This window comes from Pseudonaja textilis, chromosome 6 (assembly GCF_049901715.1).
Source record: "Pseudonaja textilis isolate UNSWEBS1 chromosome 6, rPseTex1.2, whole genome shotgun sequence".
NCBI lineage: Eukaryota > Metazoa > Chordata > Lepidosauria > Squamata > Elapidae > Pseudonaja > Pseudonaja textilis.
Window position 1 is genome coordinate 62,967,770 of NC_141995.1, and position 26,034 is coordinate 62,993,803.

General features: G+C 44.1%; 1 protein-coding gene across 2 annotated transcripts in view; it reads left to right on the top strand.

Annotated features, from left to right (window-relative positions):
- The first annotated feature begins 1,610 nt into the window (after window positions 1–1,610).
- STX18 (syntaxin 18) overlaps window positions 1,611–26,034 on the top strand; it is a 44,012-nt gene continuing 19,588 nt past the window's right edge. For both annotated transcript variants that reach the window (XM_087936716.1, XM_026700020.2), the window contains exons 1-2: window positions 1,611–1,791; window positions 25,183–25,250. In XM_087936716.1, coding sequence (XP_087792842.1) covers window positions 1,621–1,791; window positions 25,183–25,250 — 239 coding nt within the window. In that variant the 5' untranslated portion in view covers window positions 1,611–1,620. The remainder of the gene's footprint in view (window positions 1,792–25,182; window positions 25,251–26,034) is intronic.

A 26,034-nucleotide genomic window follows, 5' to 3' on the forward strand; every position in this document is an offset into this window, starting at 1 on the left:
TAATGGGTTCCCGGTAGCTTCATGTTTGATTCTTCTCAAATCTTTGGCAGTTAATGTGCATCTTTTTTTCTCAACACGTTTCTTGCCACCCTGTTGACTATTTGCAACAAAACGTTTGATGGTTCTGTGATCACACCCCAATATCTTAGCAATTTCAAGAGTGTTGCATCCCTCTGAAAGACTTTTTACAATGTTTGACTTTTCAGAGTCAGTTAAATCTTTTTGGCCCATTTTGGCTGCCTAATAATTATGGACACCTTGATATAGGGTGTTGGCCTGTTTCTTTAATTTTACCTGTCCATGTAATTTTGATATATATTATCCTCTTCTAAAGTTGCAGCTCTCCATTCCAATTTTGGGACCCTAAACCTGCAAATTCAAAAGGCAGTTTCGCCACATCGTTGTCCAAGACACAAATAAAGATATAGAAAAGCATAGGATTGTATGAGATGCTTGCTTGGCGCAAAAATAGATTGCAAATGCAGTATGTAAACCTCATAGGAAGGAGCCAGGATTCCTGGGCTGCTCACCTCCATTTCAAGAAGACTCTGGATTATGAGTCCAATGCTTCTCAACAGAGCCACAGGGGCCTTGTTCGTAGCATGCTCTGCACAAATTTCAGGGAGTTTGATAAGCAAGAGGTTTGCCAGCTTGCCTGAAAATAATTTGTAATTTGTATTCACTGCGTCTGATATTACTACCCGTAAGAAAGAAAAAAAACCTAACAGGATTCTCTTTTGCTGACAAAGCTTGATTTTGAGGTAAGCTATCTGTCTCTAAAATAAAATTTAGCATTAAATTAACTCACCACTATGAGCTACTCTTCTTCCCATACCAGAAAAGTATGGAATAAATAAAATGCGATCTTATTACAAAATCAGAGAAAATAATTTTGTTTCAGTAAGAAAGTGCCCCAATTGCTATGACTTATGTGTTTAAACACTGGGGATCATCACTAAAGCAGTAAAGTGTAATCCTCTCTATATATTATAATCCTATACATATAAAAATATGTAATTCTTTGTGCAACTTATACTTGACTACCTTGTCCATCCTTGACAATCGAGTCCAACATTTCTGTTGCTAAGCGAGACATTTGTTAGGCGAGTTTTGCCCCATTTTTCGATCTTCCTTGCCACAGCTGTTATGTGAATCACTGCCGTTGTTCACTTAGTCACGGGGTTGTTAAGCGAATCTGGCTTCCCTATTAACTTTAAGCCGCAATAGGGGATCGCGTGAGGGCCGGGGAGTGGGTGGGGGGCTTTGATACAGTTGCCAAGATCGGAATGGGGATCGCGGGGATGCCGAAAAGGAGTGAGAAACGGGTCGCTTTCTTCCCCGAGCGGTGTGACGACTTTGAAGGGTCGCGAGAAGCGCTCTTGTTAAATGGAGGAAAACTTGCAACCTTCCTAGAGACCATTGCAGCCTTTCAGAGAGGTGGCCGGGGGAGTGGGGGGCAGACCGTGGACGGAGGGGCCGCGGCCTTTGCCCTCCCCCGTCTCCAGCCCGCAAAGGGCGGACTCCCCCTCCCCTCTTCGCCGGGCCCTCCTCTCCCCCTCCCCTTTCGCCGGGCCCTCCTCTCCCCTCCCGCCTCGGGCCCAGCCCCTCCCCCCTCCCGTCATGGCGGCGGCGGCGGCGGACATCACGGCGCTGTTCAAGGCCTCAGTCAAGACGGTGAAGACGCGCAACAAGGCGCTGGGCGTCCCGCCCGGAGGAGCCGAGCCCGCCGCCCTCTGGCCCAGGCGCGACCCCCGGGCAAGGGGAGGCTTCTCCGCCCGCGCCCGCGAAGTGGTGAGTGGCGAAGGCCCCGCTTAGGCCTCGGCCCCAGTGCTGGGGGGGACGACGAGGAGGGGACATGGGCCTGTGGAGGGAGGGAGGGAGCAAGGGGGTCCGCGGAGAACCCGCCGGGGAGCGGAGGAGGGAACCGCCGGGTTCGGCCCCAGGCCGGGAGAGGGGACCGGGCGGCGCGGGGAGGGCCGGGGGCTCCTCTTTCTGCGGGTGTGTGTGTGTGTGTGTGTGTGTGTGTGTGTGTGTGTGTTTGTGTGTGTGTGTGTGTGTAGGAGGAGGAGACCCACCCCTGCGCCCCCAGCCCTGCCCTGCCCTGCCGGCTCCTGCGGTGTGGGGGGAGGCGGCTGTGCCGGGCAGCGAGTCCGAGGAGGGCGCGGGAAGCCTTGGCAGGAACTCCGGGGCTTCGAGCCGGTTCCTCCTCGGACGACTCGGCTCCCCTTCCCGGGAAGCGGAAACTTCCTTCGGGCAGGAAGGCCCGGAGGCAGAAGGAGCCTCCTCGTCACCCTTGCGCTCCGGGAAGGCACCCCCGACGGAGGGGGAGTGCGGTGTGTGTGTGTGGGGGGGGGGATGTTCCCCTTCGCCGTGGGCGCCTGGATTTGAATTCCTGCCCGGAGCAAGTGGGGGGGGCGGGCGGCGGCCTCCTCCGTCTCTCTGCTGAGGGGGGGAATGGTGTGTGTGTGTGTGTGTGTGTGTGTGTGTGTGTGCGCGCGCGCGCGCGCAGTCTAGGTTCAGAAGGAGCCTTGCCAATCTAGGTTTAGAAGCCTGTTCTGACAGTTTTAGATTTGTTGTATTTATTATAAAAATAATAACTCGAGGCGACGGTACCAAATCCTCCTGCTGTTTTCCTCACCACCACCACCCCTCACCTGCTGCAACCAGCCCTGTTTCCAGTTCAGACAGCCTCAGGGTGGGCCATAAAGACCGAGGCGGTTAACCCATTCAGAAGCTCCCTTTTGAATTCCCTGTGAATTGAGGCACTTTCCGCCTTCCTATTAAGGGAAAAAAGTAGACGCAGTTTGTGGAAATACAATCCCTGGGTCCTGTGTTCTCCTAGACTTAAAATCACAGGGGGCGTCCATGGTTAGTGGTGTACCAGAGGTGCATGTTGGCTTCTTTAAAAGCCACGACAGCCTTCAATATCTTCCTTCCCAAATCTGGACTGCCTCTTCCAAATGAAATGGCGCACTTCCTCCGTTGCCTGGCATGGCGGAGTGAGGTGCAGGCCACGACCAGCTTCCCTGCTTCACCGTTTTCAGGGCTGTTCCCTGCACTTTCCTGCCTTCGTCCTGCCGTCCCCCTGGGGTGGCTTTTTCTCAGAAAGAGATGCTGAAGCCTGGGCTGCCCCTGGAGAAGGGCGGCTATTCCAGCTGCCTGTCAAAACTTGTGATAAGGACGGGTCTGCCTTTCTTTTTTTCCTCCAACCTTCACTCCCACCCCACCCCCCCTTTTGGGGTGTTTACATGCTTGGAGTACTGTCTTAAAAGTCTTAATTACTGACGTTTGCAGGGTAAAAATACTTCTGATAAATATTAGAATATGCCATTCTAAAAAATGAATTGTCGGTAGAGATGTAACACAAAATATAATAGGTTTCATAATAAGAGCAGATTGCAACTGATGTTTTGATGTACTGAAACTTATAACAACTTTATTTCCTGGGTTTCTGCCTTTTCAGGGGCCAATTTTGTGTCCAGATGAAGGCAGAATTCAATTGTACATAGTTACTATTTGCAAAATTACCATGCAGGTAGTCCTTGACTTACAGCGGTTCATTTAGTGACCATTCAAAGTTAAAACAGCACTGAAAAAAAGCAACCTTTGACCTTTTTTCACATTTATGACAATTGCAGAATCCCCATAGTCACGTGATCAAAATTCAGAGGCTGACTGTGGCTGTTGCCATGTTCCAGGATCATGTGATCGTGATCCTGGAACACTGTTGTAACTTTCTAACCAGCAAAGTCAATGGGGAAGCCAGATTCACTTTATGACCATGTTGCTAACTTAACTGTAATCATCCACTTAACAACTGTGACAAGGAAGTTCATAAAATGGAGCAGAAATGTCTCATTTAACAACAGCAATTTTGGGCTCCATTGTGGTCGTAAATCAAGGGCTATAGGCATCTTTTAAGTTTGAAAAATCCATTTTAAGTGGCTTATGAGCGGGTGCGTAGTAGTAGCAGTATCTCTCTTTTAATTTTAATCTCCTTTGGTCTTTGGCAACGTTCATATTCCTATATGGCCCTGCTGGGTTCCTGGAAAAAGTTTTAGTTCAGGCTTTCCTCCATTTGTTCATGGCTGAAGTCCTATTTATTCTGCTATAACAATGTAAGTTAAATAATACAATGGAATTGCTTTATCATGCTGTTATTTGTTGTAATAGTATAATTGTTATGTATGTTATTCATGGGGAATCTTTGGAAAATCTAGCATAACCAAGGAAATGTACTAAAATCATTCTTTCTGTAGAAAAATGGCCATAAATATATCAAATTACAATAACAATAAAGTTAAATATGAGCCAGTAGTGTGCGGTGGCAGCCAAAAAAGCCAACACAATCCTAAGTTGCATTAGCAGAAGGATACAATCAAGATCAATTGAGGTACTAATACTACTCTTTAAAGCGTTAGTAAGACCATACCTAGAGTACTACATCCAGTTTTGGTCACCACACGATAAAAAAAGAAGTTGAGACTCTAGAAAAAGTTCAGAGAAGAGCAACCAGGATGATGAGGGGACTGGAGGCTAAAACATATGAAGAAAGGTTACAGGAACTGGGCCTGGCTAGTCTAGTAAAGAGAAGGACCAGGAGAGACAGGAGAGCAGTCTTCCAAGATTTGAGGGGCTGCCCCAGAGAGGAAGAAGAGGCCGAGCTATTTTCTAAAGCACCTGTAGGTCAGACAAGGAATAATGGATGGAAACTGATCCAGGAGAGATTCAACCTGGAAATAAGGAGAAACTTTCTGACGGTGAGGACAATCAACCCATGGAACAGAAGTTGCCTTCAGAAGTTGTGGGAGCTTCATCACCGGAAGCTTTCAAGAAGAGACTGGACTGCCACTGGTCAGATATGGTGTAGGGCAGGGGTGTCAAACTCACGGTCTGTGGGCCAGATGCTTCATGTGCTGCCCCTGCCCCCACCCTGTTTAGCAAAGGGGAATAAAGCCCCTACGTCACCTGTCGTCACCATGACGACGTGAGTTTGACACCTCTGCTTGGGTGGGGGGTTGGACTAGATGACCTACAAGGTACCTTCCAACAGTTATAATCTGTTATTGGATTATGCAATAAATGTATTCATCTCAAGATTATTTAAAAATTAAGAGGCAATCAGATTTAAGCACTAAAGTTGTGGCAAATAGCATGTTCAGATAATGCTATTCAGTCTAGTTGTTTTGGTGCCTGAAATAGTTTGGCTGTAATTATTATTGTTATGACTGGTTTGTTACATTTGTTATTGTACAATCCATGCAGTGTAGACAGAAATTGGTTTTTGTTGTAATTTGTTTTTGTTTTGAGTATTAAGAAAATGGCATATACCACATGAATTCTGTTCAGCGATTTGAAGCAACCGTTACTTACTTTACACCTTTGAAAAAAAGACGGCCCTCTTTCTGGATCTCCCTTTTTGCAGCAGTTTGCCAAATACACTTAGCATGTCAATTTTTTCGTCAGAGGACTGTGAAAATGCTCCATTGGGTCTTCTCCGGGCAGGCTTCCCCTCAAAGATTAGGCCGCTGTCCGTCATGCAGGTTGGCATGATTCAGCGGGTGGCCGTCCCTCTGCATGCCTGGCCCAGGCGCAGGGAGATCCAGAGCCACCCAGAATAGTAGTTGTTGTAGGGAAAAAAATAGGACTGCCTGCTTGGTCCTTGTTCACTTTTTAATAGGTGGTTTTAGCAGCCTGATTTGTTTTTATTTGGTTGTTTATTATTTTATATTTTTAGGAGGCTGAAATCAGCATGTCTGAGCCCTTATTATGAAAAGAACATTTATCTGTATGGATTGATTACAGGGGACCTCTTAGGCCGTCATTTGAGACAACAAGGTTTTACTTTTTGGAAAAATAGTTGAATCAAGAATTACTAAGGATTAGTTATTTTTATAATTTATGCTTTGAGGATGCCATACGTAATTTTAAAAAGATAATACGAGTAACCCAAAGATATGACTGTAATAAAATATGCCAGTGCAACATTGTGGTTGAAAATAGATTAAATAATGCAGCAAACAACAACAGCAGCAATTAAATGGTGAATAACGAGAACATAATCTTTAATTTTATCGAGAAAAGACTGAAGTGTGTCTACTATTCATATACTATTTATAAATCGTATTTACGTAGCTACCCATTTCACAACCAACTAACTCTGCTGTTCAATGTAATTTGATTCTGATGTATATACATTGTGGGAGACAATTTTTGTAATGTGGGTCTGATTATCTGTATTTTATATTACTGTGAAAAGAATTCATTCCCTTTGCAATATATTAAATTTTTTGTAAACCTTTGCCATTGAGTAGTATCAAAACATTTCATGGACCTTCTTAATATTAAAAAGGAGTTGAGCGTGAGTAAATAAGTAGCTCCAGTTTTTGGTGTTTAATGTAAATCATGAATAAAAATCTTCCAACATGGTGTGTTTCAGTGTAAAAAAAAACAACCTAGATTCAGTAACTGCTGTAGCAACACATCGGTAATAATTGCAGCCCAGACTCTTCCTGTAATTAGTCTTCATGTTTAACTTTGCTACGTAGGCATCTTGGCCCTTTGCTCCAGTGCAGACTTCTTCAATAACACTTGGGGGGGTTTATTACACGGCTTTCCTATTTTAAGTCCCATCACAACATTTCTGTGTGATTTAAGTCTGGATCGTGTTTTGGCTTTTCCAAAATGCTGATCTGATTCTTCATTGTTCTCTCTCAGGTTCTGTAAGAGATCCTTGTCTTGCTTCAGAGTTCGCTTGTGCTTCAGCTGAAGAAGGAGAGGTGGCCTGATGCTCCCAGGCGGAGCTCATACCGTCCTCAGGGACGGTAAGCCGTCCAGGTCTTGGGTCAGCAAAGCATCCTGGAGTCAAAATGCCGCCACCTTTGTGCACGGGGTGGCATAAAAACTGTTGTGGAATTCATGGTTTTGTTTCCACTGGACGTTAGCAGCTTTGAAACCCAGGAGGTTTCCCTGCTATATCTTCTCTGTGTCCTTTGCATTTCCCCTGGCATTTGAAGGGCTAGCCAAGGGCTTCCTGGAGCCCTGGAAAAAAAGCCTTGGGGCCCCTTTGCTTTCCTACTCTCTCAGGAACCCCATTTTTAGTCAGTGCCTTTCCAATGATGGAGTCACGAACCCCGTGGCCGGAAAATCAAGAGAACCTTTATAGATCCTCGGGTGCTGTTTTGAGATTCTTCATGGCATCCAGAGCAATTTTAAAGTTCAGTTTTGGGAGTGATTTTGACAGGATGGGCATCTTTGAGATTCTCTGTGGTCTCCAGCCTTTTCCATTTCAAGACTGTGCATTGGTGACACCCCAGAGCTTCCGAAATTGGTCTGTAGTGCTTTCTAGACTGATCGGCATCAGGGAAGGTTTTTAAGGAAGGTTTTCAAACAGGCCTCTTGAACCTGTGTGGCAACCTCTACATTGTGGCAAGGGAAGCCAGCTGGAGACAGGGATGGCCCGTGTCAGCCCTGATGCTGTAGTGAAGTCCTTACACATCTGCCCTTGAACTGACGTGACAGAGAAGGTTTGATTGTGCCTTGGCCCTAGGAGGCCAGGCACACAGCAGGCTGGATGGCTTTCTCTAGGAATAAATGAAATAAGCAAGTGGGGGCACTTGCTGACTCAGACAGACTCTAGTTATGTATCAGCAGGACCTCCAGCAGTTTTGGTAACATTCGCTGTAAAAGATATGCAAAAAAATCAGAGGGTGAATATTTTTTTCACATACAACTGTGCAGACCAGTGGTTTCCCCCTCTCTGTAGTCTCTGGGACATTCATTCACGTATGATCCTGCGGGTAAACTATTCCAGCCTGGCTTGTGTGCTGGAAGATTGTCATACTGCCAACTCTTCTCCAGAGTTTGCAAATGGGCAGAGGGCAGAGCCTGAGCTTGGCCTGGCCTTTGGAGCCGAGAGACGGATGCTGTCTTTTGAAGTTCTCTTATCTGCTAATACACATGAGTAGATTGAAGACCTTTTGATTTGGAAGAGGGACGTGTTCTCATTGTGAACCAAGATCACAAAGATGAAAATCTGTTTAGAAGTACTCCATAAATGAGACCACTTGGATAGATCCTTCTAGGAAGCATAGAAGAGAAGAGAAGAGAAGAGAAGAGAAGAGAAGAGAAGAGAAGAGAAGAGAATACTTTATTGGCCAAGTGTGATTGGACACACAAGGAATTTGTTGTGGTGTAAATACTCTCAGTATACATAAAGAAAAGGTACATTCGTTAAGATTCAAGAATCATAGCGTACAACACTTAATGATAGTCATAAGATACAATCAACAATCAAATCATACAAGGAAACAGTCAATATAAATCGTAAGGATACAAGCGACAAAGTTACAGTCCTACAGTCACAAGTGGGAGGGGATGGGTGATAAGGAGTGATGAGAAGATTAACAGTAATAGTAGTGTACACTTTTTAAATAGTTGGACAGTGTTGAGAGAATTATTTGTTTAGCAGAATGATGGCTTTGGGGAAAAAACTGTTCTTGTGTCTAGTTGTTCTGGTGTGCAGTGCTCTGTAGCGTCATTTTGAGGGAAGGAGTTGAAACAGTTTATGTCCGGGATGTGAGGGGTCTGTAAATATTTTCTCAGCCCTCTTTTTGACTCGAGCAGTATACAGATCCTCGATTGAAGGCAGGTGGGTAGTAATTGTTTTTTCTGCAGTCCTAATTACTCTCTGAAGTCTGTGTCTGTCCTGTTGGGTTGCAGAACCAAACCAGACAGTTATAGAGGTGCAGATGACAGACTCAGTCATTCCTCTGTAGAACTATATCAGCAGCTCCTTGGGCAGTTTGAGCTTTCTGAGTTGGCGCAGGAAGAGCGTTCTTTGTTGTGCTTTTTTGATGAGGTTTTTGATGTTAGGTGTCCATTTTAGGTCATGTGATATAGTAGAGCCTAGAAATACGAAGCTCTCTACTGTTGATACCGTGTTGTCTAGTATTGTAAGAGGTGGTAGTATGGGAGGGTTTCTTCTAAAGTCTACCACCATTTCTATGGTTTTGAGTGTGTTCAGTTCCAGATTGTTCTGGTTACACCCCGAGGCAAGTTGTATAACTCCTGTCTGTATGCAGATTCATCGTTGTCTCGAATGAGACCAATCACTGTTGTGTCATCAGCAAACTTCAGTATTTTAACAGATGGATCGTTTGAGTTGCAGTCATTGGTATATAGGGAGAAGTGGAGATAGCACACAGCCTTGGGAGGCCCCTGTACTAATTGTACAGGTATCAGATGTGATTCTGCCTAGCTTCACCTGCTGCTTCCTGTCTGTTAGGAAGCTTATGATCCACTTACAAGTGTGTTCAGGTACTGCTAGTTGGTTTAATTTATTTAGAAGAGTGTCTGGAATGATGGTATTGAATGCTGAACTGAGGTCTATAAAGAGGACTCTTGCGTAGGCATTTGGAGATTCAAGGTGTTGTAGGATGTAATGCAGAGCCATGTTAACAGCATCATCTGTCGATCTATTTGCTCGGTATGCAAACTGCATGGGATCTAACAGCGGATACGTGATGGCTTTCAGGTGGGACAGCACAAGCCTTTCAAAGATTTTCATAACTACAGATGTTAGAGCAACTGGTCTGTAGTCATTCAGTTCCTTGATGGAGGGCTTCCTTGGCACTGGGATGATGGTAGAACGTGTGAAGCAGGAAGGAACATAGCACATCTCTAGTGATTTATAGAAAGGTTCCACAGAAAGGTTCAGAAGCAATTCAATTTTTGGGGTGGTGGGGTGGTGGTGATTATTCATGAACAGAAAATGTGTTTTTTATAGAAGAATGTCTTTGTTGGATTTCATTTCTTACAGTTGACCAGTACCAGAATTTCTCACAATGTTGACACCTTGTTAGCTGTTTTTTCCAAGTATTGCCTTTGTTTAAATTTTAAAGCTCTATTCTAGATTCCTATTTAACACCTTCCACGCTCACTTTATCGTGGCACATTTCTATGTTTTTTGAAGGAGGAAAAGCTGTAAGCTGTGGAAACAAAAAGAAATATCTCAGATACTTTGCTGAGCAAAATTTTCAAATTTATAATTCCAAATAGGGTAGCCACCTTACAGTATTTAATACTTTTCCTTTATTTATGTTTCACTTAATTTGGCTGTTTAAAAATAAAGAGATGAGAACTGTCAAAGTTGTAATATTTGGAAATAGACCTTAAAGCTATAATGATATTTGTTTATCCTGAATTAAAGTATAGAAAATGGGGAGGTAAATACTTTCTCAACACAGCCCATAAACTTCAGTTATTCACCTAAATATAACAAATGCAGCTTTGTGTTTTTGTTATGAGTTTCTGAATGTGTTATTTGAGTGTTAATATCTAATTTGTTTCTGTAAGGAAAATAAAATAGTAACATAGGAATTTTAAATAAGAAATGACTGTCAGATTTCTGGATCCTGGGGAGTTTATTTAGAAATAAAATGAAAGTTAGGATTGAAACTGACTCTTCTAAACATGAGAGCCAGAAACTTGATAAATGTATTAGGATTTTATTATTGGATAGGGAGTGCTTTCTTATATTTTGGCCCTGTCATCGGGGCCAAATCAGAGGCAAAATTCGTCCCAGTTTTCCTTTGGATTTGTCATTTGGTAGCATGGCGGGTATCCTGCGTTGGGTATACGACAGCATGTTCCCCAGTTTGATACAGTAGATCAGGAGTGTCAATCAAGGCCCGTGGGCCGGATCCGTGCTTAGATCTGGCCTGCGGGCTGCCCTGGAAACGGCAAAGGACTGACCCGCAGTGCCTCCGCCAGGGAAAATGGGGCTCCGTTTCCAGCTGTGACGGACACTTGCCGTCCTCTGCCAGAGAAACGTGGGGGCCCCCAGCTCTGTTTTCGCTGGCAGAGGTCTAGCCAAAGAAACTGAAAAGAAAACAACAAAAGGAGAACATTCCCCCTTTTGCATTTGAGCATCCAGGAAGGGACAGGAAAGGAGAAAGGAAAAGAGGAAAGACAAAGAAAAAGAAGGAAGGATGGGAAGAGAGCAAGGAAGGAAAAACAAGGAAAGAGGGGAAAGAAGAACAAGAAAAGGAAGGAAGGAGATTATTATAGGGGAGGGGAGGGTCCGAGGCAAGTCCTGCCTTAGCACTTGGCCACCACAGGTTATCCCCCCCCATGCCCACCCTGGTGACGTCCACCCGGCCCCCCAAGGTAAAACACAACCCTGATGTGGCCCTCAATGAAATCGAGTTTGATAGTAGATCAAATTGAGGTCCCTGTGTGTTAATTTTGTTTTCGGAGCTAAGTCACAAAGTAATTTACTGGGCAGTTTGTACGTATTGGAGTTTGAAATTTCTGTATTGTTGTCTCTTAACGTTGTTGTCTTTTCAAAATCGTTTAAAAAGAAATTGTGGCAATGAAGCGCTGAATGGCTCCTTAACAGCCTTCCCTATGCACTTGTAGTTTTTGCTCTTCAATTAAACGTCTCTTGCCTTGTTCAAACAAGTCTCTGCGCTTATTCCCGCATTGCGTCCTTGGTTTTGCAGCTCTAGCAAATGTGGGGAGATTGAAATAATGAGAAAGGGAAGCATGAAAACATCCTAATCATTAGCACCAAAATGAATGTTTAATGAAAAGAAAGGTCATGCTTAAAAGCCGGAATGCTGCCTTTTGGAAAGAAAACTTTACTGTGGCATTTGCAGAGCTCAGTGTCCTTGATGTAGCTACATCGATGAAGAACCGGGGCGTCCATTTGCAAGCTGGAATGTCCTGCAGATAATTAAGTTGTGGTTAGGCTTTAGAAAAATACAAAGTTCTCGAACTATGATTTTGTAAACATGCTGCAATAACATTTCATTATATTTAACAGTTTCATATAGAAAGCTGATACTCTCGCAAGGCATTGATTAAAGGTAAAACATCAAGAAAGAAAAAAAAGATATTAAATTAGAACTTCAGTTAGGATGTTGACAGTTGGCTTGTAATATTAAACAGATGTGCATGTTCTTGAAATAATCCTGTTTCAAAACTTCATTGCCAAGGTCTAAAAAAAAGCTACATGATTTTTTATTAATATTAAAGTTCCTTTGACTTTGGACTACCTTTTCCTCCTTTTTTGCCCATGTCTTGATAGGGAGGTACTTAAAGAGTTGTTTAAGAAGGTCATCATCAAACTACCATCTAGTTTATAATAAACACAACTGGCACTTGCAATTTAGGTTAAATTCTTGTTGTGTGATTGAGAGGGGCAAGGAAGAAGATTTATTGGTTGCTTCTTATAACAAAATAATTCAATTTTCTGCAATGAATTGAAGTTTAGGATTATGTTGTTTCTTTTTTTTCAGCAAGAGACGAATATTAGTAGTTAGTTGTACGTTAGTTGTTAGTTGTTAGTTTTCCTGGGATGACCATCCATTTTTTACAGTTGGATGCACAGAGTTATATAATCTTTTATTTGTTATCTGAATTCTTTTATTTTTATTTTTTTGCATTAGTTTATGAGAAGATACTGAAACTTCCCTAAATTATTTTCTTGAGATGAAGGTTGAGGCAGTATTTGTTAAATGAAATGACTAACAGTGAAGTTATTTTTCTTTTGTCATTGTTTGATCTTTTCAGTTTTTGTTAAGAACTCCGATCTCCAAATTATCTACCAAATCCTATGTATTCTCCTTACCTGCTTCTAGGTAATACCATCTTATTTCTCCACTGGTAAATACAATTAGTAGGTTTAGCTTTGTCGTGTCATAGCCTATATACCTTTACTCCTCTTTACTAAGAGGCGAGGCTGGGGGAGTCACACAAGCCAAAGGACAACGGAAGCTGGCCCCTTTTCTTCCACACTAATAAACGCCTCCTCGAAAATAAACTCCTGGTCATGCACGTTAATTTGCCACATTAAACACACAGCTGAAACCCTAATCATGGGTTTGCAGAGCTGGTTTAAAGATTCTTGGGATTTTGGTGATGAAAGCTTAAATATAAACAATCACCTATCAGTCATGATTCATGATTCCCCAGTGGAGAATCCATTAAATGGAGAATCAACCCTTGTTCTTCCATAACAATATCTCTTGCCATGAAGGGGTGACCTGAAAGCATTTGCTTGTCCCATTTCTCACCTCCCAAGTCTCTGGCTAAATATGGGACTCGCGGTTTAGAATCAGATGTCCTCATGCTCTTTTATGAATTTTTCCCCACTTAGGGAAAGGATGGCCTTGTTACAGATTTTGGCATTTAGCAGGTAGCAGACTCCCACACGTCCAGGTGTATAGGGATGCTTTTTTCGTTTTCAGCGGGCCTTAGGCTGATTATTTGAATTTGCTTGACAGGTGAGAAAGAGAAATTTATGTATCATCTAGATCGTTATCCTGCCTGTGTTACTTTACAAGCAACTCAAGGCAATGACCATATCTAACGTTGCCTCCTCCCCCTCCAGCAACCCTCTGAGGTGGGGCTGGGCTGAGTGGGAGGGACTGGCCCAAGGTCACCCGGCCAGTTTTCATGTTTAGGACTGGAAAAGAGTCCCCGTGCCCACCGCCCCCCCCCCCTCAGTTTCTGATGCAGCACTTTCACCACTAGACCAAACTGGCATCTGGCTTCCACCTCAGAGATCGTGGACTCAGGTGCCTGAAATGGCCATCACCCATGGACTGGCCATAGAGTCAGTGGCCTTACGTAACCATGGGTCACCACTGAGGCAGGGGGGCGGGGGGGGCTCTCTGGATAAGGAGCCACAGATGGGAAGATCATGTACCAAACGGCATGTGTTTGGCATTCATTTCAAATTTACTTTCCCATGTGAATCGGCTATCCAATTAAAATATTAATATAGTATAAGTAAAATTAATCTGTTGAACTTTCAGTGTGTGGATGGTTTAAATCCACATTGTTTGTATTTTGATACAAGGGTGCTTGATATTTCCTTTATCCTAGAAATGATAGGAAGTTTAGAAGAAGTTTGTGACTTCCCCTGAAAAGTAGATTTCTTGTATTAGTTCTATAATGGAAATTCAGTATTTTTGATTTGGAGGAAAAATATGGGGAATGTACAAATAATAATTTGATCCCTCTGAACTATGGAGACTATTTTCAGTTTAAACATAAAATAATTGCGATAGTGATATTTGAATTCTTGGGAGACACATGGTTTTAATGTGAGTTGCTTCGCAATAGAAGTTGGCTCACTTGAATGAATTCTATGTCACCTAAAGACAAATAATGTTTAAAAAATTAGGGATTTTTTTTTTGGGGGGGGAGTATGAAAGTCTTTGTTCCCACGCACCCCACCCACCCCCAGGTGCACGCAGGGGTGCTGCTTCTTCAGCACACGTTCACTTCTTTTGCAGCGTGGCCAAGGGAGGGTGGCGGGCACAGTTAGCCTGGGCGCCTTCTGCTGCGGTGTTGAGCATTTGCCCCTCTTAACGTGAGCCACAGAGCTCTTCCCCCACAGAGCGCCAGAGAAATCCTGCCCATTTCAAGTTTAATCCCGGCTTTGAATCTCTTCCACTCCCTCTCACTGACCGGCTGTAAGGGCCCCACCCTGGGTGCCTGTGGTTGGGATCTCCGCAGGCATCCTTCAGAGCGGAGGGTGGGTCGGGCAGTGCTGGCCCTGGGCTTTCTGCTACCCTCTTGGTTGATTGCTGTTCATGGGGTAATTGTTGTTATAATTAGCTGAGCAACTGTGTATTGTTGCAGTGATGAATAGATGATGCTCATGCTAAAATAAAAGACATTTTTGTCTAAGTCCTATGCCTATTTAATGAAAACATCTATTTCTTTTTTAAAAAAAGGCAATTTTGAAAATATGCGGAATGTAGCAATTAACCTACATGCATGTATGTAATACTAGAAAATGAGCAACTTATTATATTCAAAGGGAGATCTGATAGGCTGAAATTGCTTAAAACATCAGTTATTGAAGATCTACCCTGGGGATTCTAAGAAACCATTTAACAGATGAAAGTATATTTTGAAAAGTCTGACCTTACAGCAATCATAAAATGAATGCAAACAAGGCTGCCGCTGCTGCTGCCGCTTCCTCCTCCCCTGAAAGGCAGAGAGGCCATCTGGGTCTAATCCTGTAATTACAGGCTGAGTTCAATTACCTTTTCAAACTTGGAGCAGACAGGAGACAAAGCAGCCAATGTGCGGAGAGCTTTGTCTAGACCTCTGTTGACCACAGTCTAAAAGAGGAATTTCTATCGAGCTGTAGTTAGTGTGCTGAGGTTGGTTGGTGGTTTATGTGTTGGTTCATTTTGCTACCATGTCTTTGAATCTTGGAAACTTGTTCTCCAGCAAGCCCTCCAGAAAGGGGCGGAAGCAGCTCACAGAGTGCGACTTTAGGTTTTTTGTTTTTGTTTTTTAAAAAAAGCTTTTAAAAAAATTTTTCAATCATAAATGGTTTTCTATCCCTATTTGCTCAAACGGTGGTCTCTAGCATACTTTGTATCATGGGCTCATGAAGATGTAACTGAAGGGGACTGGAGGACTTAGGTTTCCTCCCGACGAGGAAGCTGATGCTCCCCTGACGCTGTCTTGCTTCTTCCTGACAAGTTTGAGGTTGGGACCAGGGGCCAAGGGGGGCGCGGGGGGGGACGACGACAGCCCCTGGCAGGTGGGGCTTCTCTGACAGGATTGCTCTCACTGCTGAATTACCAGGTGGCCGTCAGGAGGTGGGTCCTGCTGCCCCCCCCCCATGCTTTTAGCCACCTCACCTTAAGCGGCCTGGAGCTTGGCTTGGCTGCTAAGGCAACAGTGTCGCTGCCTGGGATGCTGGTGGGGTGGGGGGAGAGCGAGCTGGACGCGTAGTAAACCCAAGGCTGGACTCTGCCTCCCCTGCATTCCTCATGGGGGCGTCCCTTGAAGGCAGTTTGGAAATTGTAGGCGCTCCAGAAGGTGGGCCAGCGAGTGGGGAGCGAGGCGCCCCTCAGGCCCTTCGTTGCCCTTCTCCCCCAGCCCCACGGCCTTGATTGAGGCGACTGTAGTGGGACGAGGGAGCGGATGCTCCCTAAGGAAACAGGCCAGGGAGCCAGGAGCCCCCAGGGGAAGAAACGTAGGGAGGAGCCACCCTAATTGTTTGGGCTGTTCAAAAGTGGCCGTGGGAGTGTGGCAAAGGGGCCTCACAATGCAATGCAGTGTAATTAGCTCATATAGTTACTACATTTCTTGTCTGTACCAGGGAGGGTGTTTCTGGTTGTCCTCTGAATGACGTATTGCACTTCCTGGGACTTGGGCCTAGGCTTTTTCTGTGGCTGCTTGCGGCTCCAGAGTCAGCCCTGACCCCTTGGAGCTTAACGGAGCAAAAGGCCATGGAACACCCCCCCCCCCCAAATGCTCTTGCTACCCTTTAGGAGAAAGCTTTGGGGAAGAGACCAGGCCATTGAATGCTGCTGCATTCGTCTCTGGCTTATGCTTATATATGTTTTCAAAAATAGCAATTAACCATGAAGCTCTCTGGATCTGGTGGCAGAATCCATGGGATGCCAGCCTCAGCCTCTCTGCAGTCCCTTGGGGCTGCTGCCTCTTTCTGTGAGACTGTGTCCCAATGATGGGAGTCCGTTGTAATGGGATTGGACATGGACGCTTTGAAGGCCAGCCCTCATGTATACACACAAAGGCTGGGCTTCCGTGTATGTGTGAGGGCAGAAGCAGCGTCTCCCTGGCTAGAGATGGCTGTTGGTAAGAAGTCCAACTCTAGAAGGAGAAGCTGATGTTCAACTGAAGGGACTATGGGTAGGCAACGTTCCCAGGAGGAAGGCCGTTGGGAGTCTCTTGAAGACGTTCTTCCAGTTCAGTTGGCACAAGTGGTCAGAAAAAGAAGCCAAGATTCAAAGAGCTTCAGATCCCCCAAAGCATGGGTGCTTACAGGCTGTTTTGCAGAGACGTTAATTTTTGATCATTTTCTGTCTTAATGTTCCTTTGTTTTCTTCCATGAGCAGTATTGGCACTTGATGTGATGGAGATTAGGAAGCACCACAAAATGTGCCTTGCGACCGCATTAGAAATTGGGTGGCTCTTCACTGTAAACAATGTCAGAGTGAACGAAGGCAAATCTACGTGTCCCAGGGCCCAATCTGGGTCAGTCCGGACGTTTTGTCTTCCAAGCTTTTGGACTCGTGCCCACCTGGAGCCCGTCCCTGGGGAGGTTCTCTCTCTCCAGGCAGTGTCACACCCACTGAGGAGGGAGAAGCTCCCCGAGAATGGGCTCCCGGACAAGCCTCCGAAAGCTCGGAAGACTAAGCCTCTGGGTCCCGCTGACCGACCCAGGTTGGATCCTGCGATGTAGGAGAGGTTTAAACGTTTCAATCAGAAGGGTCAAGAAAAATGCCCCCTGTGCAGAATTAAGTCTGCCTCAGCCATTGGGCTTCAGGCGGGCGGGAATTTAGCAGGATTGTGGTGGGACCCCCGACTCGGGGGGTCCTACCATTTCACGTCAATCACAGAAGGGCAACTTTCAGTGGTTCTTTATTGGTTTCCACCACCAGAGCACAAAAGAGCTCAAACTGGAGCCCACGTGCCCAGGAACAGGAACACCTCCAGCACCCAAAACGGTTTAATTTTCAAAAGTAAAATCCAGTTCCCGACTAGACAAAAGTTGCGCTTCCCCCCACCCCCACCCCAAAAAAGATCCAGGCACCCAAAAGTAATCTCATAACATGCAGATGGAACTTACTTTTAAGTAAGCATTCATAAACCTAAACAGTTGTTTTATAAAAAAAAATCTGCTTCAATCCGTCTTTCCCTTCATGAGAGTCTCATGTGTTCAGAGGGAAGTTGACAGAGGCCTGAGAGCTCCGCTGGGAAGAAAAGGGGTCAGCTTCACAAATTACCATCGTTTTGTTTACTAGATAGGGTTTTAAATTTATTCAGAACAAATGGAAAGAGAAAGAAATAAACGGAAATAAAATTTATTGGGAGTAAAAAGAAACGAGGATATATTTATGTAAGTACAAATAAAATTTAATTTAGTAATTGAGAATTGTTGTAAATCAAGCGTATTTAATCAGTACAAAGTCAACTTCAATAAACATGTATTTTGCCTATTTCTTAAAGAATTACCTTCTTAGCATTTCTCTTTTGTGTTGCATTTTGTGAGGTTTGGGATCATTGTGTGAAAATATAAATATTAACTGAAGTTCTGATTAGAGTTGGGCAATAAAACAAAAAAGGGGAATATTATTAAAATCAGATGTGTCTCATATCGAAATAGAAAACGTGCACATGCCAGTCTGTGGGTCCGGTTTACATGGCACAGCTTTCATTTAGTGTTTCAACGGAAGGAAAGCTTGTCTTAACCACCACGCACACCAACTTGCCTTTGTTTGTGCAGATCAAAATCAAGTAGTAAACTAAGCCTTACGTGCTTTCTTGAACTCAAGTAGCTTACTCAGAAGCAAGCAGGCCGAGGATTGGATCTGGACAAAGCGCCCCAAACAGGCCCACAAGACGGGCAGAGTTTCATTTACTGGCAAGAGGAGATGTATTAGAGGAGCCATCTTTGCGCTGCCCTCCTACCCGCCGCTGGCTGAGTGGGAGAAGAGTCCTGAGGAGGATTGAGAGCTAACTCAGAGATAAAGCCAGCCTTCCTCTTTGTCTTCCCCTCTAGTTAAACAAGGACAGGAATGCCAAGAGTTGCTCAAAAGCTGGGTGCTTGAGGGAGGGACGTGCTTCCGCTAACGCCACTCCTGGGACGTGGGATGCAGAAGAAGAAAAGAGAGACGAAATAAAACATCAGGACCGGGAGAGTTTGTGTAAAAAACTCGCTTTCCCACTAGGCTGTGTCTCCTCCGAGTCCATTCTGAGGAATGGAAACACTTGGTGGGATTACTTTTTCATATTTTCTGAGCGCAGCTTAGTTTTCCAGTGAATTAATTGGTTGTCTTTTAAAATGCTTCACGGGAGAACATTAATTTCTTGTTATTCCAGCTCGTTCACTTTCTCTCTTCAGTCGGCTGACTTATTCCTCTACACAGTGCAGGAGGACAGAAGCCCTCGGTTGGTTTGCTGCTTAACACCCCCCCACACACACACACAACCCGTACACCAAAATAGGCGGAAATTCTCCAGGCCGAACTTGGATTATTATTATTTTGGGGTTTCATCTCTATAGGGGATTTGCTTCCTTTGAAGTCTTGGTTTAATTTCTGTTTCTGTTTAAATGTGTAGAAGGACGTCTAGAAGGCCCAGAAACAGTTGAGCAGTGTTTCTAGATAAAATGTGCAACCTGTGCTTGTTAAAGAAGTAAAAGTCCGTTTCTCCTTGTTGATAGAAACCAGAAGCTGAGCCAGATAGATCATTAGAGGCAGCCAGAATGTCTCCAGCTTTTCTGCCCTCCCCTCCCGCTACAGGAATTAAACCTTTTTTTGTTTTAAGATTCCCTTGCTGGGGAGGAATTGATCTGAATGACCCTTTAAAAAAAGTTTTAACTTGTTGCTGAAAGGCTGACCGGTCCTGTGCGTGGTCTGGACCAACCGCCAGAGTGTGGCACCCTCCTCCTCACTGGACAGAGAGGGGACAGCAGCTCAGGCCCTCCAGGCCCCTGCCCCGCTCCTTGGCAGCAGTGGGTTTGGGGAGCAGTGAAGGAGCTGGGCAGTCAGTCAGGGAGCCTAGCTGTGGGCCTGGTGGCGGAGGGAAGGCCAGGCCTTGGGCTCAGTTCGCTAATTGGATGCCACTTTGAAGGCTTATAAGCTTCTGCGGATCATAAGCTTCCTAACAGACAGGAAGCAGCAGGTGAAGCTAGGCGGAATCACATCTGATACCTCTATAGTTAGTACAGGGGCCTCCCAAGGCTGTGTGCTATCTCCACTTCTCCCTATATACCAATGACTGCATCTCAGACGATCCATCTGTTAAAATACCGAAGTCTGCAGATGATACAGCAGTGATTGGTCTCATTCGAGACAACAGCGAATCCGCATACAGACAGGAGGTTGTACAACTTGCCTCGTGGTGTAACTGGAACAGTCTGGAACTCAAAACCGTAGAAATGGTGGTAGACTTTAGGAGAAACCCTCCCATACTACCACCTCTTACAATACTAGACAACACAGTATCAACAGTGGAGACCTTCAAATTTCTATCATATCACATGACTTAAAATGGACACCTAACATCAAAAAATCATCAAAAAAAGCACAACAAAGAACGCTCTTCCTGCGCCAACTCAGGAAGTTCAAACTGCCCAAGGAGCTGCTGATACCGTTGTACAGAGGAATGATTGAGTTTGTCATCTGCACCTCTATAACTGTCTGGTTTGGTTCTGCAACCCAACAGGACAGACACAGACTTCAGAGAGTAATTAGGACTGCAGAAAAAACAATTGCTACCAACCTGCCTTCCATGGAGGACCTGTATCCTGCACGAGTCAAAAAGAGGGCTGTGAAAATGTCTACAGCTGCTCACATCCCGAACATAAACTGTTTCAACTTCTACCCTCAAGACAACGCTATAGAGCACTGCACCCCAGAACAACTAGACACAAGGAGAGGTTTTTCCCGAATGCCATCCCTGTGCTAAACAAATAATTCCCTCTACACTGTTTAACTATTTACAAAGTCTGCACTACTATTACTATTCATCTTTGCCTTATCGCCCATCCCCTCCCACTTGTGACTGTAACTTTGTCACTTGTATCCTTACGATCTATATTGACTGTTTCCTAGTATGATTTGATTGCTTATTTATACCTTATGACTATTATTAAGTGTTGTGCTGTCCAGCCAGATATAGTTAGTTAGGAATTGGGAGCTGTCCCCTTAAGGGAATGCATCATGATAAATGCAGTTAAGGTATCCTGGGAAATGTAGTCCATGTCATGTGGCCACCTCTGTAATCCTGATTGGTCACTGAACTGACCATTTGTTGGGATGGTGGGAGGTCCCTTCACTCTTGCCTGAACTCAGCCTCCTGCTAGTATATCTACTACGATGGGATGAAATATGAGATAGAAAGATCACTATCATTTTACACTACGATTTCAACTATGCAAAGAATTGGACATTAGATGCATCTCGACATAACTGTGAGTTACCTTGAGGATACCTAATATAATCCAATAAAAGAAACGTTGTATGGAAGATTTTTTAGAGTTAGTCTATCTGTCTTTATATTCAGCAAGTGAATCAAAGGACAGAATAGTAAAATGATAAGTAGATCTGAGTTCCTGCAATCCCGTCAGTAAAAAGACTAAAAGTAATTTGAATTTTGTGATAAAGCAAAGTAATATTGAAGCCAGGAGTGGATGTGAAATGCCAAGCTCTCTGTGCCTCGTTCTCCTTTGAAGCAACAAGCTTTCAAATCGAGTGTGAATTGGCAGGGAGGGGCAAGAAATCCTCCCCTTCTCCATTTACACAAGACACTTTCAAACATCCTATTCTCTGGCTTAATCTGCGTCTTCCCATTGTTGGCCAAAGTAACCTTACAGCCTGTTTGGAATTGAAGGAAGGGGCCAGGTATTCCCCATCTATGTCTCTCTCCAGTTACAAACCCTTTCCAAACACAATGGAAAGTTTGAGAAATCTTGCATGTATTGCTACAAGGAAAGGCTTTGCATTTCTTATGCTCTCGGCTGCTTCGGAAGAAGCAATACAGGAGACCTCTCTAGCTATTTTACAACCACTCTGGGCAGTTTATTGGGGGTCATAAATCATTAGTGAAGGACTGTCTGTCTTCAAAGCAACTGAGCATATTCCTCCTCCCAAGTCACAAGGCTGATTCAAGCAAGCTATTTGAACAAAATAATTCAAGGAGCAATTTCTTTTGTTTAAAAGCCTAATGTTTCTTCATCTCCTCCTCTCTTTTCTAAAAAATTAAAAGCATAACATGGCCACAGTGCATGCAACTTACTGAAGTATTTTTCCTAATGAATTTTTCCCTTCCAGCGAAATCGGTTGACACTCAACTATTAGCTTATAGCACCATCTGAAGTAGGCAATAAATTCCTTTGGGCAATCAGCAAACTTCATAGCCACGAGGCTCGCCCCCCTAAAGAGAGAAATCAGATCTAGGCAAAGCAGCCTACAGCACCATCTGGTGGTCAAGTAGAAATTTCACAGAGAATTAAAAAAAAATTTTTTAAACTGGTCTAGCTCCACCTTGTGGCCAGTAATAAATTTACAGGAAGTTTCCTGAATTTAACCAGTGTTCAACCAGTGAAAATTCTATTTTATGTAACTCGTGTGGAAACACAGGCAGATGCCTTCACACCATCCATCCCGACAGCCTTCCGACGCCCTTTGGCACCACCGAAAACAAGAATACCGGTCCACCCTAAAAGGCAGCCAGCGACCAGTAGTCTTTCACTAACGCGCTCCACATGGGCAAATGTCTTCGCAACATCCAGTTCAACCGCTTGTCAAAGCCCCTTAGAACTGTTGGAAGCAAGAGTGCCTGTCCACCCTAAATGGCCGCCAGAGGCGACCAGCAGACTTTCACCAAGAATTTCTACACCAGACCGGTCACCAACCTAGTGGCTGTGAAGAAAGGCTGAACTTGAAGATTGAACCTCAAACTTTGCATGCTTTGCTTTGTTTGATGCTTTGTTAATGTGTACTGTTTATCTTAGTTATATAGTTAACTGATATTCAGTTAGTATTAATCTTTACTGTTTATCTTAGTTATACAGTTCCTGGCTCTTTAGTTAGTGGAATTTATAATTCCAGGCGGGGAGTGTGCTGTCCAGCCAGATATAGTTAGTTAGGAATTGGGAGCTGTCCCCTTAAGGGAATGCATCATGGTAAATGCAGTTAAGGTATCCTGGGAAATGTAGTCCATGTCATGTGGCCACCTCTGTAATCCTAATTGGTCACCGAACTGACCCTTTGTTGGGATGGTGGGAGGTCCCTTCACTCTCTTGCCTGAACTCTGCCTCCTTCTAGCATATCTACTACGATGGGATGAAATATGAGTGTTAGGGATACACCCTAGCAGAATCTGCACGGCAGGCAGGCAGGCAGGCAGGCAAAATATGTGAGATAAACGTTTTTGTAGCTTACACTCAGTAAAACAGATACACTGTGCTAGTTAAATAGTTTATCCCAGTAATAGTTTTAGCATAGTCAAAACAGTCCTTCAACTCAGCGGCAGGGAACACGCAGTTAGCAAATCATCAATCTTTCTATCTCATTGTTAGGAATAACAAGGTTACCTAACGTAGTTTGGGTAAAATAATATATATAAACTATGATAGTAAGTTTAAGTGTGTGTCACTTTAAACTGCAAAGCATGTATTTTTGGGTGCGGTGGACATTAGATGCATCTCGACATAACTGTGAGTTACCTTGAGGATACCTAATATAATCCAATAAAAGAAACTTTGTATGGAATAATTTGTAGAATTATTCTATCTGTCTTTATATTCAGCAAGTGAATCAAAGGACAGAATAAGTGTTGTACCTGATGATTCTTGACTTTCGACAAATGTATCTTTTCCTTTACGTACATAGAGAGCATTTGCACCAAAGACAAATTCCTTTTGTGTCCAATCACTCTTGGCCAATAAAAGAATTCTATTCTATTCTAACCTGGGCAGGATTTCCTAGGGCTTTCCTGTCCTTGAAGCAATTTTGGTGGGAGTTTCTGCAGGCTTTGATCCAAGGTGGGAGGGAGGGAGGCAGGGAAAGCTCTCCCTTTCCAGAGGCCCGAGCAAGTGGGGTGGTTCTCCCAGACTCCTTCCCAAAGTCTGTGGCTGCTGCTGCTGCTGAGTGGGGTGGAGGGGCTCCCATGTGCCAGCAGGCCAGAGGCGCATGCCCTCTGAAGCACAGGCAGGCAGGCAGGCTCTGGGGCAACTTTGTCTTCCCCGGAGAGAGAAGAGGAGCAGCATGGCTTTCCTTCTTGGCAGCTTTTCCAGAGAGGGGAGGAAACGGCCCCCTCTGGTCTCTACGGTAGTTCCAGACCCCAAAGAAGGGAGAGAGGCCGCTCCACCTCAGTCCCGACCCTTATTTCTAGACCGACGGTAGGTGAGCAGATGAGGCCTTGATGTTCTCAACCTGGACCCTAAGTGCCATTTTTGGGGGCTCCGCGATCCTCACCTTTTGGGCTTAAAGGGTGGTTATGTGGGTTGAGAAAATTTGAAGGGGAAATAATTTCTACTGTGGCAAATAAATTGGGATCAGATTAGCTTACTGTTTTAATTGCATTTGCACATATGGATGACATCAGGACTACTTTTTAAGTAGCAATGAAAATCCTTATTTGAAAATTATTTTACATTATATTATTTGTATTTTAATACATGTTTTCAGGTATTTCCTAACAAGGCATGACAAACTGAGGCCATGTAAAGATGACTAATCTGGAACATGAAATATTAATTCTTTTAATATGACCTGACAAAATCCTCAAGTGAGGGTGAGATGAGATGCTGAAAGTGAATAATTAGTAGGATCCGGCGAATGGTAGAAGAAATGACTGAAAGGGAAAGGAATGCAGCTGCCTAACAACTGAACTGAAATCTCTGTGACCATCTAGTGGTAGCTAAAAATTAGCAGCACAGCAGCCTGGAGAGGCACATTTCTCAACCAGCCACTGTCAAGACGTGTGGACTACACTTCCCAGGATTCCATGCTGGCTGGGGAATTCTAGGAGTTGAAGTCCACAGAATCTCAGCTTTAGCTGTCAGAATGGCAGTGTCTCCGAGGAGAGGAGAAGCCCAGTGTCTTCTTGTGGGGCACCATCTTCTGTGCTGTTCAGGCTGCTAAAAGGTGGCCGTCTCTATTACAATAGTAGAGCAATTCCTTTTCTTCCTCTCCAGGCTCAAAGTTGACTCAGCCTTCCATCCTTCCGAGGTTGGTAAAATGAGGGTTAGGGCCAATAGGCTGACTCGGTGAAGCGCTTGAAGAGGGCTGTGAGGCAGTCTAAGGGCTACTATGGCTATGGTTATTTCAGCCTTCTTCAGAACTTCTTCAGAGGCAGCTTTTCTTGGGCCAACAAAAGGGGAACCTCTGAAAAGCGAGTGTCCCCTGGACCTGCCCCTTTGCACGGTGGGGGGGGAGAGCGGGGGCTGGCAGGAGTTTCCTTTTCGCTTCATCTCCCAGGTCGTGCCTTGCCCTATCCACAAAACTGATTTGGGGCAAAGTCGGAAGAAGCGGCCTTGGATTGCTGAGAGCAGGCAATAGAGGCTGTGGGATCTTCATTGCTTGGAAGTCTAGCAAATAATAATTGGGCACATAGAGAAACCTGTTATATATATGATTAAATGTGATTTTGACCATTCGTTCATTTTAGGTTAATAACATTGGAAAACTCAAAGACTTCCTTCTGCAGCACCGGAAAGATTACATTAATGCTTATAGGTAAGTGTTACGATTGAAAAAGTGAAAATTGACAGTTGTGAGAAAAAATAGGTGCCCGTTTTTCAATCTGACACTGAATTTAGTGGCATGGTACAAAGCTTAATTATTATCCTTGGTGTGGGAAAAAGAAAGTTTACACACTGTAAATTGGAGGGCTGTTCTGAAGGGCTGAATCCCAGCTGATGCTTGGGAGCATTTCAACATGTCCTTGCCACCCTTTCTGCGAGAGGCTTCTGGAATGGTAGTAAAGGCATCAGGATGCACCGTTTTCAGTGGTTGGGGGTGGCTGGGGGAGGAATATAACAAAGAGGTGTCCCTGGTTGCTACTTGATTTTTATAGTGTGGCCCTATAAGAACATAAATAAACATGCTACTAGCTGATGCAAGGTCTGCTAATTCTAATTATTTTAATAGGCCCTTATTGTGTCAGGTAAGCAAGTGTGGTCACAAAAATGGGAAAGGAGCAGAAATGTGAGTATTTATTTAGAATAAGGAAGTTTACACTGCAGTCCCTCTCTTCTTTTTTTTTATAAAGTTTTTTTTATTTTTTGCACATCTCTTCAAGTGAGCAACGTGATTCCAGGTTACAACATTTATACATAGTCATAATTGTACTTCCAACTTATCTAATTTCATATCAAATCATTATCTATTCCATTGATCTTTAAATAAGTTCTCACTTCATATTTCAATTCATTAATTCAATATCAAAAACATTTCATCCTCACTCATATTTTCAACTCGTTATCCCCTATTATTTCCATTTTCAGCTTACCACCTATTT